The 17,712-nt window shown below is 43.3% G+C and overlaps 1 protein-coding gene across 3 annotated transcripts in view; it reads right to left on the reverse strand.

Annotated features, from left to right (window-relative positions):
- PLS3 (plastin 3) overlaps positions 1-17,712 on the reverse strand; it is a 116,193-nt gene that overhangs the window by 14,645 nt on the left and 83,836 nt on the right. For all 3 annotated transcript variants that reach the window (XM_074203545.1, XM_074203544.1, XM_074203543.1), the window contains 3 exons: positions 8,967-9,130; positions 1,575-1,704; positions 1,072-1,204 (listed from right to left, as the gene is read on the reverse strand). In XM_074203545.1, the coding sequence (XP_074059646.1) occupies positions 1,072-1,204; positions 1,575-1,704; positions 8,967-9,130 (427 nt within the window). The remainder of the gene's footprint in view (positions 1-1,071; positions 1,205-1,574; positions 1,705-8,966; positions 9,131-17,712) is intronic.

The following is a 17,712-nucleotide window of genomic DNA, read 5'->3' on the forward strand; positions in this document are numbered from 1 at the left end:
AATGATCTCTTACTTGCCAAATTCTGTGGCCTTTTCTCAAAACTCATTCTCCGTGACTTCTCAGAAATCTTAGCATGGATCACCCTCCTCCCTTGATCTTCTCTTTTTTTCTAGGTTTATGGGATGCCCCTCTCTCTTTCAGTTCCCTAGATCACACACTCATCATAAGTATCCCTCAGAGCTCTGTCCTGGGTCCATTTCTCTTCTCCCACTACTCTGTTTTACTTGATGATCTCTTCTATTCCCAAGGACTGAATAACCATCTCTAGGCCAGTGATTCTCAAATTGACCTTTGCTTCTACAAACTCTCTGCTGATCTCCAATTTCCCATCTCTAAGTGTCTTTCAGGTAACTCAGAGTGGATCTCAAGCCAAATACAAAAAAACTGAATTTTTCCTCTATGCCCTTCCTAACTCCCCTATCACTGGCATGGGCAATCCTATCCTTCCAGTCACCTAGTCTTAAAAACTAGGTGATGAGAAATACTCAAAATTCTTCTGGCCTCCTACCCTTTTTCCTCTCCTTATCCCTTTATGTTCTAGTACATACTCTTTGATCTAGTGACACTGGCCTCCTTGCCGATCCATGAACAAAACCCTCCATATCTCTAGACTCTGGGCATTCTCTTTCATTGGCCTCCATACCTGCAATATTCTCTCTCCTCATCTCCACCTCATGGTTTTGATAAAATCCTACCTTTACCAGAAGACTTTTCTTGCATCTCCTAATCATTTCCTATTCTATAAATCCTGTATATAGCTCATTTGGACATATTTGCTTGTTTTCTCCCACCTTAGATTGAGAGCTACTTGAAGGCATCAATTGCCTTTTGTATTTTTTTGTATCTCTAGGGCTTAGCACAGTGCCTAGAATTCAGTAAAATCTTAATAAAATGTTTATTGACTGAGTGATCTGACATGGAATTCCTTTGATGGGGTTTAAGAAATTTCCAGTAATGACTAGTCTGCCATCTTGCTATCATACAATTCCTGTGTTTCATACTCTCCTTAAATAATCTGGGAAATCTATTTATGGAAATTGGATTACCATCCAATTAAATTGCCATCTTACCACAGCACAATTCCATCTCCAACAGCTTTGAAAAGGTCATCTGTGTTTGGGTTCATTGGGATGACATGTCTGCAGTCAGGATCGTTTTCCAAGGCCTTGTTTATCCAGTTCACAAAAGCATATTTTTCTTCCTCTAAAATAAGAAAGGCAAAAGGGGTTAGTTGACTTGAGAGTCAGCATAGAGACACTCCATCTGCCTGGAACCATCCTATGGCTCCCTCTTTTTGTAGCTAGGACTATAGATAGCTAACTGAGATTTATTCATCACAAGAATTGCACAGATCTGGCCAAGAGGATTCTGGGATGGGGCTTATATAACTGATACTAAAGCAAAAACCATTCAAAGAAAAAAGTTTACTATATATTCTAAGGACGTGACTTATTCTCCCCCAGATTGGGAAATCCTATGGCTCAAGCTTTACAAGGTAGCAGCCTCTTGGGCGAGTACACTAGGCACTCTCTGCAGCACCATCCTTCTTCCTCAGGGAGCCTAGGCCCATTACCTGAATATGAATGCTGGGTCCCTTCGCTGGACAACTCTGACGTCCCTCCCAGTGCACAGATGCCCTCTTTCCTGTTGATGGCCTTTCGGAAGGTTTTAGCGATGTCGCTACTTTTGACCTCTTGGAAAATCTGGAAGTTCAGACATTGTATTAGCCAGCAAATACTTGGGAAGAGGACACTTAGGCAGTCCCAACCGTTTCCTGGTGTAGTTCTACAACTTCACCCCCGAGGTTCGAAGGATGGTTAGAGATAATCTGGTCAAAAGCCATGCACCAGATGCCCTCAAAGCTGAAATGGCCCAAAGCAGGTGACTGTGCTCAATGATGACCAAGAGGAAAAGGAATAAGGCTTTCCTTTTTCTAAGTGGCCCCCCCCCAAAGAAAGATGATAAGCAAGAAGCCCTAATGGTGTAGAACCAAAAAGGTAAGAGAGCAGTCTATACAGTTGGGTGGCAGCATGCTGTTGTGGAAAAGAAGGACACTGAGTCACAGAGAGGTTTGAGGATGGGGAGGATCTCTTCTCTTTCTCTATCTTTCCTCATGATCAGAGAAAGAGCAGATGTAAATACTGTCGTCTTGGCTCCTTCTTAGCAAGCAGGTTCTAACAAAGACAAATTCCATCCTCTGTATGTCATAGACAGAGTCAGTGGAAGCCAAGGACCTGGCTGAGTGGCTGGTCTAGAACAACATCTCAATCCACTGACCCTTGGCAGGGCCTAGCGCCTTAACTAGCTCCCAATGCATTCCCCATGTATAAGCTCACTTGGCATCTGCACTGCTCTTGAGCAATATGAAAAAAGGCCTACACATGGGGTGCCTATCTCTAGAAACATCTGAGCAGCCATGCAGAGCTAGACCAACCATGAAAACTTGCTGTTCTATTCAGTGTGTCCAAGAGGAAAACTTCTTCCAGATGGTAGGGCTCAGTAACTGCAAAGCATATTTCCTGGATGCCACAGGGATCTTTTTTTTCCTCTGAGAAGCTTTGGAGAAGCACCTGAAATTTCTCTTTCTTTCATCCAAGCATGACTTTCCTAAGTGAGTCTGGGAGGAAGCCAAGGCCTTCTGACCAAGAATTAGATAGGATAAAGCAGTTGGCCTCCTGTCACCATATACAACAATCAGTAACTTTTCTCCTTGCATTTAAAAGACCCCAATAGCTAGACAATATTTTCTAGATAATAGATACTGTGGTCTTTGTGTCTTGGCCCTGCTGCCTCTTCAGGAAAATTTCCTGTGTTCTCTTTTCTAAAGGCCTGAGGCCTTTAGGCTTCTAGATTGGCAAAAAGGTCCCACAAGTAACAAATGTGTCGTCTCCCCATTTCCTGCTTATTTGCCATAATCTGCCGCTGAGCTGACCTGAGAAATCCGAGGCCATTGAAAATTAATACGGGAAAAAACTTGGAGCATAAACAATCCAAAGGCAGAGGATTCCTGCACCCAACTTCTGTTTTGAGGCAGCATCAGGACTTCATCTTTCTGAGACGCACTCTTGGAAAGGGCTCGAGTGAATGATTTCTAGGTCCAGGTGCCTATTCAAGTGGAATGCTTCCTAGTAAATACTTACTGGCTACCATAACAAATATCTGAGTTAGAGACATAGGCCTAACTGCCACCAAAGGCCTCATCCTACCCTAGGACTCTCTATCCACTGAGGTGCGCTCTTCCTAAGTGTTATCTCCCATTGATCCACCCATTCTCTCAACTCCTAAGCTCCTATATTCTAGGCAGACCACACCATGGAACATTTTATTATGCTCCCTTTCCTTGTCTTCCCAACTGGCCCTTGGGCATATGGGCAGACATGTTCTGCCACTCCATCCCTCACAACATAATGCTGTGCACATACAGACTTATTCTTCCAATTAACCATCCTCACCAAAGACTCAGAAGGCCAAAAAGGGACTTGATTAAGATTTAGATATGGGGGTGGCTAGGTGGAACAGTGGATAGAGCACTGGCCTTGGAGTCAGGAGTACCTGGGTTCAAATCCGACCTCATACACTTAATAATTACCTAGCCATGTGGTCTTGGGCAAGCCACTTAACCCCATTGCCTTGAAAAAGAATCTAAAAAAAAAGATTTAGATATGATTGCTCTTTCTAGTTTGCTTATGGAGTTGCTATTTCATTGACAGTTTTCAAAGTTAGAATTTTTTTCCAGAAATAAAGTCCCATGTGTTCCCCCTTCCAAATGTATAGGTGGCTGCAGTCTATCTCAGCGAGGCCTGTTTCCTTCATTGAGGAGACCAAAACAGATAGGCCTTTCTGCCAGCTAATAGCTTAAAACAGTGAATTGATAATCAGATTCCCAGAGTTTCAATCCTAGCTCTCCTAAGTGAAGTAGGCTACCTACGTGAGCCAGGGCAAGTCCTGTCCTTTCTCTAGCCCTCAGCTTCCTCCTCTCCAATGAGAAGGTTGAACCATCTGATACATCTCACTTGCTGGCCTAGCTCATAATACGTCATCCATGGGTTTTTCTTGGCTAAGATACTGAACTGTCCAACTGCACCATAAGACTTGGTAATGATTCCAAATTAAGTTGCTTCATGAGGCAGCACAGTGACTGAGTCAGCTGTGCTGTTTTGGGGGCTTAGCGTCCCTGCTCTTGCATAAGCCAGAAGGTAACCATCTTGTCTAGCCCAATAAAAGGTGTGCCAAGTGGCATATAAGTCACTTGAGAAATTCACTTCCATATTTTCAGGTTAATTACAGGCTAAAGAGGTACCTTCTCTTAAGAATCATGGAAATGACTCAAATCGAGTGGTGCTATCATTCTTGCTTCTCAGAAAAACCCCAATACCAGTTGTAGAAAACAAACTTAATGTTGCTTTTGTGGTCATCTTTCAGGAACTGAAAATTTTGCATGAAAATAATTTTCTTTCCTTGTTATTTAACTACTGATTTTGCCTTCAAGTTCAATGATTCTCGAGAAATTAGGTGATTATGGCAATCTCAGGCTCCAAGGCAATTTGCATATTTATTTTGGAAGAATGGACTGTCCTGAATTCTGAGGAGGGACAGTGTGCCCCTATAATGGAATAAAATCTGCCTTCCAGGTTTACAAAGTCCTTGTAAAATGCCCCACTGCTCGAAAATGGGGAAAAACTTGTAAACTTGACATATTTCAAGTCCTTGCCAAAGATGGTATGATGTTCTTTCATAGAGATAATCAAGCCAAAGTATCACTGGTGGGGGCTGCAACTTTCATTTCCAGGTTTCCTTCATCTGGCCTTTAGATTAAAAGGGCATTATTGATGTTATGTTTATGATAGAAAATTCTTTGCTTATGCCATTTCAATCATACCCACTAGTTTCTACATAAATTACTTGAGAAGACAGACAGGTTAAAAGGGAGCTCTGAAATCAAAGATGACCTAGTCCACATGGGAAGGACAAGGCCCCCTGCTTCCTGTGTTGGAGTCTGCTCCCTCAATCTCTGAAAATCGAAAAATGGAGCTGGGGATGGAGAGGCCCTACTCACTGGCTTTTCTTCTATGAGATAGATGGATGGGGCCCTAAGTTTCTCTTTCACCTCTTGCTCTGCCACCAGACTGCACTGCTTCCCCCCTAGCTCATTTCAGGCAACACATAGGATTTTCCTACTTTTTTTTAAATCTCATCTCCTCTCACTCACAGAAACACGATCAGCCAGACTCAGCCCTCTGACCCCAGAAGCAGTTCAGTTGAGACCTGAAGCACAGTCCAAATCAATGCAGAAATGGGTGACACTGAAGGATCACCAAAAATTGTCAGCAAATACTAATTGTCTTCTCAGAATTGAAGTTTGTTCCCAAATTATCCTCCCCAGCTGTTTTTAGAGACAAAATTGAGATGGAGCTAGATCTGAGGTCCACCTCTGATTCTACTGATGACTATTTCCAACCCTGATGTTCTATAAACACGATGGTTTCACTTTGCTCATAAGGCCTTGTTCAGATCAAGGTCCCTTTGGCAGGAAGGCAGATAAAGTCTCTGTTCCCCTTCTCAGAATTGTGTTTTGAAAAGACAAAATACATGAGAACTAATTATACTGAATTATAATTATCAAAAATTTTTAAAAAATAAGTCATGAACCCCAAGTTAAGAAAGCTGATCCTAGGACCATAGACTTGGACTACAAAGGAGCTCAGAGGTGGCCTAGACCAATTCTCTCCTCTTGGTTTGCTGATGGGCAGCCTGAAAGGGTCCAAGCCAGGATTTATAACCTGACTTCAAATAGGCCAAAAGTACCAGGAGGCCTCTCCAGAGATGTTCTACCTAAAAATAGATGTTTAATATATGGCACCACTGGCAAAATAAAATGTGAAGATACTTTGTAAACTTCTCCATTTGGGTGCAAGAACTCCCTCCCTTCCATGGCCACTTGTCCTCTTCTACATCATTGATTCAGCCACTAACTCTGTTTGTAACTTGGTTTATTATTAACAGTCCCTTAGGCAGCAATTCAGGTCTCAATAAATTAACATTCTCATCAATGTGTGCAATTCATGATTCTAGTGAACTAGAAGAATAATGACCTACCTAGCTACCCCTCAGGAGGCAAAGTGTCATTTTGGGGGGGGGGTTGTCACAGACCCACATTTATTTTCCAACTCTTGGGTTATCAAAGGTTTCTTCCAAGACAAATATTTTATGATGTGAATCTGAAAAATTCTCAACCCAAAACATCCTTGATGTCAAAAGACACATGCCTACGTCTACTCCTTATCATTTCTCAAGGGTTTTTCATTGATATGGCCAAACTTCCTCATGGAAAGGTAGAAAGAGGCACATTTTGCAAAAGATGGTTCAAGAATGCCATTCATAATTGGAGGATATTCTCATTTTCCCGTTACTGAACAAGCACACCATGAAAATCTGTTCTTTTTGCTAGATAAATTTGGGGGTTGGAATGTTTTCTCATTAAAGAACAAAATGCAGTTCTAGCTGGGCAGTGTTCAGAAGAGTGTTCACCTCCCAATTAAACGTGCAGATATGAGGAGGATGCAGTGTGGCTATCACACATGCAAGCAAGCACGCACTCCAAACTGTAGCTTCAGTCCAACTTACTCATCGACACAGAATTCAAAACCAAGGGCTTTGAAAAGAACTGGAGATGGAGATGAAAATGGTGGCAAATTTAGTATTGTGGAAGAAAATGGCAAGAAATAAACCTTTCTAATTTTAACCCATGACAGTATTCTATCAGGATAGGCAAAAATCCTTGGGAGATTGAGATTAGTAACATGGTCACCACCCCCCACCTCCTCCCCAAATTCCCCTTGGGGCAAATCTCTTGTTATATGTTTCCTGTTGTGCTGGGCAAAAAGGCCTGGTGAAGGTGAAATACAAAGCTGGATATGGAAGACAGACTGGTTTTTCCTTAAGGAGGCTCCAATTTGATGGGAAGGGGATAGAGTGGGGAGAAAACACTACTGAGAAACACAATCTGGTAAAGCTTCAAGATCCTAGTGAATAATTAGGAAGTCAACAACATAGAGACTTTCTTACCTATCCCTATCAATAGTAGTCTTCTTTTACCTGTAGAGTTTCTTTATCACAGGGGACTATGTCTATTCTTGACACTGATGTAACCATGATCATTCATGGGTGTGGGCATTTCCTCTACCACATTAGAACCTAAGCCATTCACACCTTCTCATCCTGAATTATTCTAGCCTGTGTCATAAGGGAAATCTCTTGAATTGAGTCCACCCAAAACAATGGAGGCCACACCTTCTGCATCATGGGTACTGGTGTAACTTTCGATCTGTCTATTCCATGAGCTCCTTTGCTAGTCACACTTCTTTGGTAATATTTGCTAGTTCACTTCTTGTGCCCAAGGTATTGTTGGGTAATATGTGTGTCATTTGGATTCTTTGGAGATGCTTGTTTTCCCCATCTTACAATCCTATGATAGCATGGGGAGAATACTGAGAAATACTCATGTTAAAGGGATTAGCTTTCACAGTAGTTGGAGATTAGAGAGGATACTAGGCAATTCTTCCCCTCCCATTCTATTGTGGGCCCAAGTTCATTAGCCATAGTCAAAAATAATGCTCTGATCTAGAGGCAAAATGGGCTGCCCTCCAGCTGCATCCCATCATCAGAGAACCATGGGGTCTGCATTCCCTTTTTAGCAAGGTAAGGTGATTACTAAGGCCACCATGAATTTTTTTGTTGTTTCAGGCATCTGGTGAAACTACATCCTACATATCCTTCTTTGGGAAAAACTATTCTATGTAAATACAACCTCATTTTACCTTCAGGTTTCATTTGGAATGAATCCATTTGGATGTGGTTGGGTTGCTCCAATTAAATTGTAGGTCATGAACAAGGATTCAGAGTATCAAGAGAGTTAGATGACTCTTAGAGACATCATCTAAGAACTGTGGGACCGTTTTCTGCCATTCGATCAAAGAAAACATACTTAAAAGAAGAGAAGATTTGCTAACAGTTTTTTTAAGTGCACAGATTCTTGTCTTGGAATGTTAAAGGCTTCTGTTGGTTTTCTCTTGACCGTTGGGTTGGGGTTTAATGTTATTGGTGCTGCCTACATAGGCTTACTTTGGAGAAAACTCTTTTCCTAGGAAAGATCTCTTTATCAAGAATATTCAGCCAAAGGCCCCTTTAGGAAATGCAGGGGCCTAGAATTTACATTTCTATCACTAGTTAAATATAAGATAACTCTCTCTCAATACACTTCAAGTCAGGTGGATAGAGAAACCATTGAAAAGTGTCAGCTGAGAAGTATAAATGCAGTGCTGAAATGTAGACCCTGGGCTTTCAAAAGTCCTGGTAGCTCCTGCCATGTTGGAAAGGCTTTGAATAGAGGGAGGCTTATCACCACCAAATTAGGTCCCAAGTGAGGATTTCTTTTTTGGTCGTGTGTTCCACAAAACTGACAGCCCTGTATCCAGAATACCAAGAACACTTAGGAGTAAAAAGGGGGGGACAGAAAAGAGGGAGAAAAGAAAAGTTTAACAACTGTTAAAATTGTAGAGAAAATGGCGCTGGTAAACCGTACTGGTAATATCCAGGGGGAAAAAATATAAAGATGGCATGCGTGTGTGCATTTATATTTATAATGTAATCAAGAAGTTAAGTTAGCTACGTTTCAGAGCCTGGTGAGTCAGGATGGATATCTTGGCTTAGGGAACCCTCACTGGCAGCAGCAAGCAAACAAAGCGCTCATGTCCACCAGGTTCTACCTCCCAGTTGGCATTCTGAACCAGGGTATTTGTAGATGGCCTCAACCTGAAAAGAGTGGGTCAAATCCAGGCCATCCAGTTGCTACCAAAGTTGCTAAGGACTTCAGGGAAGGGCATATTTATGTCGCCCCTTAAGTAAAGATGCTGGAATGACATTGGCAAGTGATAACATCAGAACAGGTAGCTTTGCAAGTACTTACCAAAACAAATTCATCAAAACTGATTTTCCCATCTTTATTCTTGTCGCCATCAATCATGAGTTTTTGGAGAATTTCTCTTACTTTGTAGCCTGGTAACGGCAAGTTTGCTTCCTTGAAAAGCTCATGAAGTTCATAGTCACAAATGAATCCATTGCTGTTGAGATCTTTATGAAAAACATCAGAGGAAAAAACGGGAAAAAACAGGTTTTACTAACACTCGGACACTGGGGGCCTTTTCCTTCATTTGCGGCCAGACCTCTGCCAGCTCACTGGAAGGAAAAGTGTGGCAAGAGAAAGGAGAAGCTTTACTTAGGGAGTTAAATTTTGTTTTAATTGGGTTTCAAGAGTTATTTGGATGGTTTTCTAAATCTTAGGCAACTGAAGAGTTACTGACTCATTGTGGCAGATGAGAGCCTGGATGAATGAATTTGGGAGATCAAAGGATCCCAGAACCACAGAGTAAGAATGGGAAGAGGCAAGAGACATCAGAGAATCAAAACTCTAGGATGGCAGCCATCATGATCTATGCCCTCATTTTACAGAGGAGGAAACTATAGAGAAGCAATAATCTGTCTAAGGTCACACTGGTAGCAATTGGCCAAACAGGGACTGGAACCAAAGTCTCACTGGCTTGTGGGGCCATAAAGCAGAAAGGGCCTATGGAGATCATAGAGACCAATCCCCTCCTGAGGAAAATAAGAGCACAGGATACCAAAAATGGGGAGGTAGCAGAGCCAAGGGGAAAACTTAGCATTCTCTCTCCCCTCCTCTATTTCTCCTCTAACTCTATCATCCCTTTTAAGAGACAATTTACACAATTGGGTAGTTCCATAGTCCTTCCTCTATAGCCAGACAAGTTTCCTGATTAATCTGTAATAAATTTCCAAGTGTACCCAAACTTTAGCAAAGGGGACCTTTGTCTCTGTCAATATTTATTGCACCGGCAAAGGAAGCTAACTCTAGGCTACAGACATGCTGCCTAAGGAGCTGAGCTCTAAAAGCCCCCTGTGTGCACTTTCTCTGGGTTCTTTCCACATGAAAATCAGTTTGCGTCCACTGTAGGAAACATAGCCCAAAAGTGTTATCCAAAACAAAGGAACAAAGATCCTGCCTTTCCAGATTGTTGTAGCAGTGTTCTATGTAACTTCACAAACCAAATTGGAGGCAATCTCAAGCACATTGGAATGAATGCTACCCCAAAGTCATTTGGTCCACCAAGTCAGGTACTCTAAAGAAATTGAGAAAGAGCCACATAAAGGGAAGAAAAACAAACTCAGAAGAATATACGAGAGGAAAAGAAGGGCAACATAAGGGCACCAACATAATGTCACCTCCTGGCAGCCCAAGGGCCTAAAATGCTGCTGCCCCAGTTTTCGGCCTGTCAGTTCAGATTCCTGCAATTTGAAGATGTCCTGGTTTGAGCTTTTTGAATAGGAGGCCAAGCACTTTGATCCCCCAGGCCATAGACTTCCCCCTGTCACCAAAGGGATCCAATGACTTGATCTCCCCATCAAGTGAAAGAAAGCAAATGGTTAGCCCAATATTTTGACTCAATCTCTCCTCATAAATGAGAGATTCTGGTGTCTGAATGAACCTGCCTGGTCAAATTTTCCAAAGAAAGTTACTTCCAAGGAAGGCAGGGGCTTTCTGGGGATTTCTAGCAGTTGGTCTTTTTTCATCTGAGGGAGAACAAAAGGGATCACATCCCTTTCTGAGGTATGATATGGTCTTAAAGAAGAAGAATTACCTGACTACCCAAAGACCCTGGACTTGGCCCCTGTGGAGAATGGGTACTGACTCCCAATAGACAAGTCTGCCTGCTCAACCTGCAAAACCTGTCTCCTTTTAGTCAATTTTGATGGAAACCTTTGTCAGGGGTATTTTGTATTTCCCGACTTCTTAAAGAATACAAAAAAAATAATCTAAATAATTTCTTGACTCTGAATTGGGTTTATTCCACAGTTAATGTTCAAAGACTATTTGTTAGAACATTCAGGACAGTTGGGTCCAGCCCTCTTAACCAGAGACCTTCTTAGTATACTACAGATGATTGATTTCACGATAAGGTCATTGTAAGGATTCAAGGAGCCTTGCAATGGAAGTGTCAGGCCTGGAAACAAGGAAAATCTGGGTTCAAATTCAGCCTGGCTATTCCCTCTTCCTAATTGTGACATTGGCAAGTGATAACATGAGCCTCTAAGTCAGGATCCTAGCCTTGGCAGGAAGCTTGAATGTATAGTGCTATGGAGATGTCCGTGATAAATGTTCATTATTAACAATGTTTTCCTACCCTGATCTTCCCCCCACCTTGCCTCCCCTTAACTTGCTGCTTCCAAATTCTGTAGTGGGGGAAACTAGCTAGACAAGTTTGTGAGAAATGCAAGAGTAGATAGATAGGCCTTGAGGCAGAAGCAAAGTACCACAGGCCACCTAGCCAGCCCCTTGCTCTTTTCTCCCCTAGAATCACAGGATCTCTTTAGACATGACGTGACAAGGTAGGTCTCCTAAAGGTGCTCATCTCAGCTGACTTAATTTCTTCTCTGAACTCATTTCCTATGATTTTCCCAAAGCCAGAGAGATCTAGAAAGGAAAACCCTGGGGATACTGTGGGCCTAGTTACCTCAGAGACACAATTTCTCACCCTGGCTGTCACATTTTGGTGGTGAAATAGTAGAAGATCCAAATCACTGGACAGCCCCAGAGGCTCCATCCTCCCCAGTGTAACATGGGACTGTTTCTTATCCCATATCCACCTGGGCTCATTTCTGACTCCATGATTGCTAACAGGGAAACATCTAGAGAGCCCTCGTAAGGTTTGCTCCCTTAACCTGCAAAAGTCATCTTAGGAGTTAGATTCAATTAGGATCTCCATTTAAAGGATGAAGAAACTTAAGACTGAGAGAAGTTAGCTGACTTGCCATTTCCATTCATCTAAACAAGAGTCAGAGACAGGATTTAAATCCAGGTCTTCCTAGCTCCAAGTCTGAGCAACTAAGTGTCCCAGTGGATAGAGTGCTGGGTCTGGAGTCAGGAAGACTCACCTGTCCAAGTTCAAATCTGGCTTCAGTTTCCTTATCTATAAAAGGAGCTGGAGAAGGAAATGACAAATATTCCAATATCTCTGCCAAGAAAATCCAAAACGGGGTCACAGAGAGCCAAACACGAATAAACAATGACAACAACTCCAAGTTCATTACTCTGATAATAACTGTCTCTCCCATTTGTCTATTTCTCTGTACTCCCACAGTCACCATCCCAGAGATGACCTTTTGCCTGGACTACTTACTCCAAAGTAATTCTAATGCTGTCTCTGCCTCTAGGTTTTCTCTTCTTCAATCCATCCTTCATTTAGCTTCCAAAGTCAAACAATAGCAACTCCACATCAACCCTAAGAAACTCCTGTAGCATCTAGAATCAAACCCATTTTAGTTGGGCAATTTTCCTTTGAGTTTGCATTCCCAGACCTAGTCTAATGGCTGCCATACAGTAGGCAATTAATTACAGCTTGCTGAGTGACTGGGTTGTTCTCAACTGGCACCTGGGTTAGCTCACTGGTAAACCAGAAATATCCAAAAAGACTGATCTCAAAATTGTATATGAACCTAGGGGGTTAAATGCTAATGGGTGTTACACTAACCTGGGCAGCTGGGAACATTGGTAAACAAAGTAGGTACCCTGGGAACCTTCAACAATCAGCCTCAAGGGCTCCAGGGAGGAATGTTTGTCCAGTGTACCTTTGAATGCACTCTCTAGGCCATTGGGGAATGTTTATTGACTGTGCCTTTGAACATACTTGGGGGAGTGGGGAAAAGGTTGGTAGCTAGGAGGTGGGTATGACGATCCCACATTGGTAGGTCCAAGACTGACCCCTGATCATACAGTTAGTAAGTGAGCCCTGTCTACAAGCCAGCCTTCCCAAAGGAACTGTGGGGCATAACAAAAGGACCTGCTCTCTGAGAAGTGGGAGGGAAGGAGAGACATGGCCATGACACCAGGCACTGTGACTGGCAAGCTCTGACAGAGACTGAAAAGACTGAGAGAACACGTCTTCCCTCAGTGGATGAGGATGGCTCAACCAGGGTAGCTGGGGAAGTGAGGGAAGAGGGGAAAAGCAGCCTGTAGCAGCCAAGAGTGGGGTCAGCCTCCAGTACAGCAACCCAGGCCAAGACAACCAAGAATCTTGGGAAGGAAGACTATTCAAATGGTGAAGGGAAGGCAGGGACCACAAGCCTCCCCGCTGAAGTCATTGAGCACAGGAAACTCTCTACCACTCCAAGACAGGCAAAGGTGACTAGGGGGGAAAATAGGTTTCAAGTAGAGAGAACTTGAGGGTCCAAATGCCAGGAAGAGGAAGGGATCAAACCTTCGATAAGTTATGGATTCTTTTAGAAGCTAGGAGCCTTTGTAGGCCATGGGGCACATATGGGAAGGAGAGACTCCACCTGGCTCTGGTAAAGATCACAGGGGAATATGGGACTTGGAGCAATCAAAGCCTTACTGGTTCATGCTAACATTCAGTAAAAACAACCTGGAAACTAGTCCTTGTCTTGAATAAGCTTACATTCTACTGAGGCAAGACTTTAATTACCTGCATGTTGTATTAGGATCCTAGGAAATTCCTTTACCTTCTTTGAGCAGGTATCAGTTTCCAAGAAGGGGCAAACTAGCCCAAGTTGGGGAAAAATGGAGGACAAAACTCTCATGCTAATCAGCAATGGGAATAGAGCCCATGATTGGCTGCTGCACTTGTCATGTGACTAATGGGTAAGGCAGGCAGGAGAGAAGACAGAGACGTCCATTTTTGGACATGGCAATTGGGGGAATTTGCGTGTGTAAAATGGATTTTTGGTCATTGCTGCTCCATTGAGAATCAGTGGGAAGAACAAATTACAAATACAAGACTTACGGTACCTAGCCCAGGACTGGGCTGAAGCAGAGCTGGGTGACACAGTCAAGGGGGAATTTGGATTACTCCACTCTAGATTAGAAGAATATGCCACTGAAACGAGATGTCAAGTTCAAGTTTAGGGGGAGGCCAGATGACAGCTTTGTGGAACCCTGAACACAATTAATCAATTGACTATGGACAAGGACTGGATTCAGAAGTGTGGTTAATATCACAGACCTAAGGTACAATGCAAAGCAAGGGACTTAGAAGCAGAAGAACCTGATCCTACTTCCAACTACATATGGAACTGACTAACTGGCTGTGTGACCTTGGAAAAGGTACTTCCCCTCTCTAAGACTCGGTTTTCTCCTCAGTAAAATGGGGACTAATACCTGCATTCCTTCTTGGCATGTTTCTTTGGAAAGAGCACTTACTCTCCTATCCAAGGACCTTAGGCCAAGCTTGTGCCCCATATCGCTTCTGGATAAGGCCCTCCTCCTCTCTGAGTCTCATTTTCCCCAGCCACAAATGAACTAGATGATCTCCAAGTCTCCTGATTTTCCTAGGGTCACAGGGCAAGCACTTTCTAAACTGAAGCACAAGAGAAATGTGATCAATTTCTGGACCCAGGTCCCTCAGCAGTATTTTCCCCTCCAATTTCGTTGTCTGCAATGGTATAGTGGGGTTGCCCTTACTTCTCTGCAGCTCTGAGAGTGCCACCTCATCAAAGGGCCAAATGAACACCACCACCCATTCCCAGAGGAAGGAAGACATGGTTCCACAGAGCCTACTATTTGCTAAGCACTTTTTCAAGTATGATCTCATTGGATTGCCACAAACCAATAAGAGTCCCAGCCCCTGAGAATGACTGCATTATTTGGTCAAGCAAATGCTCATCAAGGTCCTAGTTGGATCTGGCTACTGGCCATAGGGACTTTGCTTTACTTCTTGAGAAAGAGTCAAGCATGTGTTGGACCCCTGAGGAAGAGATTTATCCATTTCATTATCTAAAGATTAACCTATGGGACCCCTTCATCAGGTCCTCTTGGCTTCTAGGAGGGGAATGGTTTCCCCAAATCTTAACTGACAACACCCTTTCCCAACACTGAAAAGAAAAACAACCTGGTTTCCATGATTTCCTGTTATCTTCCCATGGGAAAACCATTTGTTCCCTTTTCAAAATTCAGAAATGCCTGACCATTTCCAAGGTGCTGCTATACTGATGACTGTTCCTGCCTGTGGAACCGATCTAGGCCTAAAACCCTCAAGCTCTTAATTGACCTTTGGAAGCAGTAATCAAACCTTCCCTGCAGCTCCCAATCATCTATTTTGGGGAGGAAATGGTTTCTATTTCAAAGAAGAGGCAGAAGGAGGCTGCAAAATGGCTAACAATTAACTTTCAAAAACCCTCCAGCTGGCAAAGTACTGGAAAGAAAGGTCTGCCATTATATTTTTTTTTAACTTTAATGCTCTCTATTCCTGTCCAGAAACACCTCCAAGTTCTCCAAGGAGAACTCTAGAAGCTTCTACCTGATCACCAAAGTCAGTTGATTAACAGATCTCCTTAGATGCCCAAGTCCAGGTACTGATGAATCTGAGGTCACTAAAGAACCAAACAAGTAAGCTCTGAAGACCTGAAATGTGCAAGGGAGGCACTTTGGTTGTGGAGGGGAGAGTGGTGGTCCTAAGTCAAGGTCATGGGTTCAAATCTGGACTCGGTCATTTCTATGTATGTGACTGTGGGCAACTAAATCCCTTGAATTCTTAGTTTTGTCCTCTGGAAAACAAGAAGAGCTGAATTAGGTGCTGCTGAAGACCCCTTACAGTTCTGAAACTGTGGCACATAGCTGTCTTATTCTATGATCCCATGATCCTCTGAAATGAAAAAGAATGAGAAACAGTTCATTGAGCGGCAAAGGTGCATCTAATCATGGGGGAATGTTTCCTTTTCTCTGTTTAGCACCATTCTGATGCTCTCACCACCTCTGCCTAATTGTTCTGTTGATATTCTACAAAGAAGGGGGTCCTCTGAATATGGAAAGCTTGGCACTCAGACTACAATAAGGTCAAAATGCCAAAATAACTACCTGAGATGCAGTCTAATGTAGGGACAAATGAATAGTATTTAAGTTTGAATTCCGCCTGTCACTGATTAGCTCTATGACAGACAAGTCATTTCCCCTTTGTCCTCACATTTCTCCTCTTTAAAATATTGGCCAGACTCGATGGTATCTAGAGTCCCCATCACTTCTTTTTTGTTGTTGTTTTTGCAAGGCAATGGGTTGAGAGACTTGCCAACTGTCAAACTGGTCATTATGAAGTGTCTGAAGTCCAATTGGAATTCAGGTCCTCCTGCCACCAGGGCCTTGCTTTCTCTACTGCACCACCTAGCCACCCCATCCTTAACACTTCTAAAGTTCATAGATCTGCCCTGGTTGGATGGAGCCCACAGGAATGCAGTGAGACAAAGACAAGCCTTGTCTGAAGACTCAAAACAGCTCCTGTCAAGAGAAGAGAGCTCCCTGGCACTTAGGTCACCATCTTCAGCAGCCATGTTTGCATGGGAAAAAACCTTGTTCTGATTTTTTCTCACTCCTCCCAAAAATAAGAGACACCATCACTCCTTCCCAATTGGGTGCTAAGAGACCCTCCCCCCAGCACTTCCTTGACTCTGAGGTCTTGTGGCACTGGCTCTTGTTTCTGCATTCATCCACTGAGGCCTAGCTTTTCTCAACCATCACCTCCATTCCCCTTCTCTCCTAGAAACAGCTGCATTTTCACATCTGCTTTTTGTTTCAAAGTAAATCTCATTATGCCCTTTTTTCTCAAAGTAATTGTTTAAATACCAGTTCACTCCCCAACACCCCACAAGCAACTTTCAAGTAAATAAGTTTGTTATCCAACCATGTCCTTGCCTGAGGTTCGAATCGGAGCCTTAAAAGGACATGTTGTGTTTTTGCCCTCCCTCCCCTTGCATCCTGTTATTTAAGCTATTTTAAGTATTTGTCTAGAGAAAGCGGGGACAGAACTCCAGTAGTTTAGATTCAAGTGGCCGCTGCCACTGTTCGTGGCCAGGTGGCATGGAGGGCTCAAGGAGAGAATTCAGTTGGCCTTAGATCTATGGCATTAGTATCTAATGGCAAGAATGAACTGGAATGGGGAGAAAGTTAGAGTGGGGGGTGGCCTAAGAAAAACAAAATGCAGAAAATCACAAGGCCATCAGTTCTAGCATATCTTGCTCTGATTTTTTATGGACTGAGCTTAAAAATGCACATTGGGGAGGTGCAGAGCTGCCTCAAACAGCCCCTTTGAGCCCCTGGATTTCCCAGAAGGAGCAGAGGGCTCACTAGTTGAAAAGGTTTTGCCAAATGATGACTGGGCAGCAGAACTGAATGAGCCCTTCATCTCCCCACTCAGCAAAATGAGCAGAGCTTGCCTTGAGCTAAATACCTCCAGATGCTTAGCTGGACCCATGTTTTTGTCTTTTCCTCCATTTCCGCCTCTGGTTGAGGGAGCACAGTCCAACAAACAGAAGAAGCAGCTTAATAACTCCCAGCTGAGGACAGACTAGGGCCTGCTGCAGGATCCCCCCCAACCAGACACTGGATTCAGGTACAAGTCAAGATCAGAAGGCTGAATGGCAGCAGATAAGGGGCTGAGTTGGAGGGACCCTCCCCCTTCCTCCCCCAAAAACCCAGGAGTAAATGAGTGGGGCAAAGCCATGAGATAAAAGCACCTGCTGAGCCTCCTGGGACCCTCTATCCAAGCACTCTCCAAAGAATTCTGCCACTGTTGGGTGGCTTACACAGGAGGCTTGTTTCCAACCATCATTTACTTACCTCTTTTAATGCTATCTCT

Source organism: Macrotis lagotis, chromosome X, assembly GCF_037893015.1.
Source record: "Macrotis lagotis isolate mMagLag1 chromosome X, bilby.v1.9.chrom.fasta, whole genome shotgun sequence".
Classification (NCBI taxonomy): domain Eukaryota; kingdom Metazoa; phylum Chordata; class Mammalia; order Peramelemorphia; family Peramelidae; genus Macrotis; species Macrotis lagotis.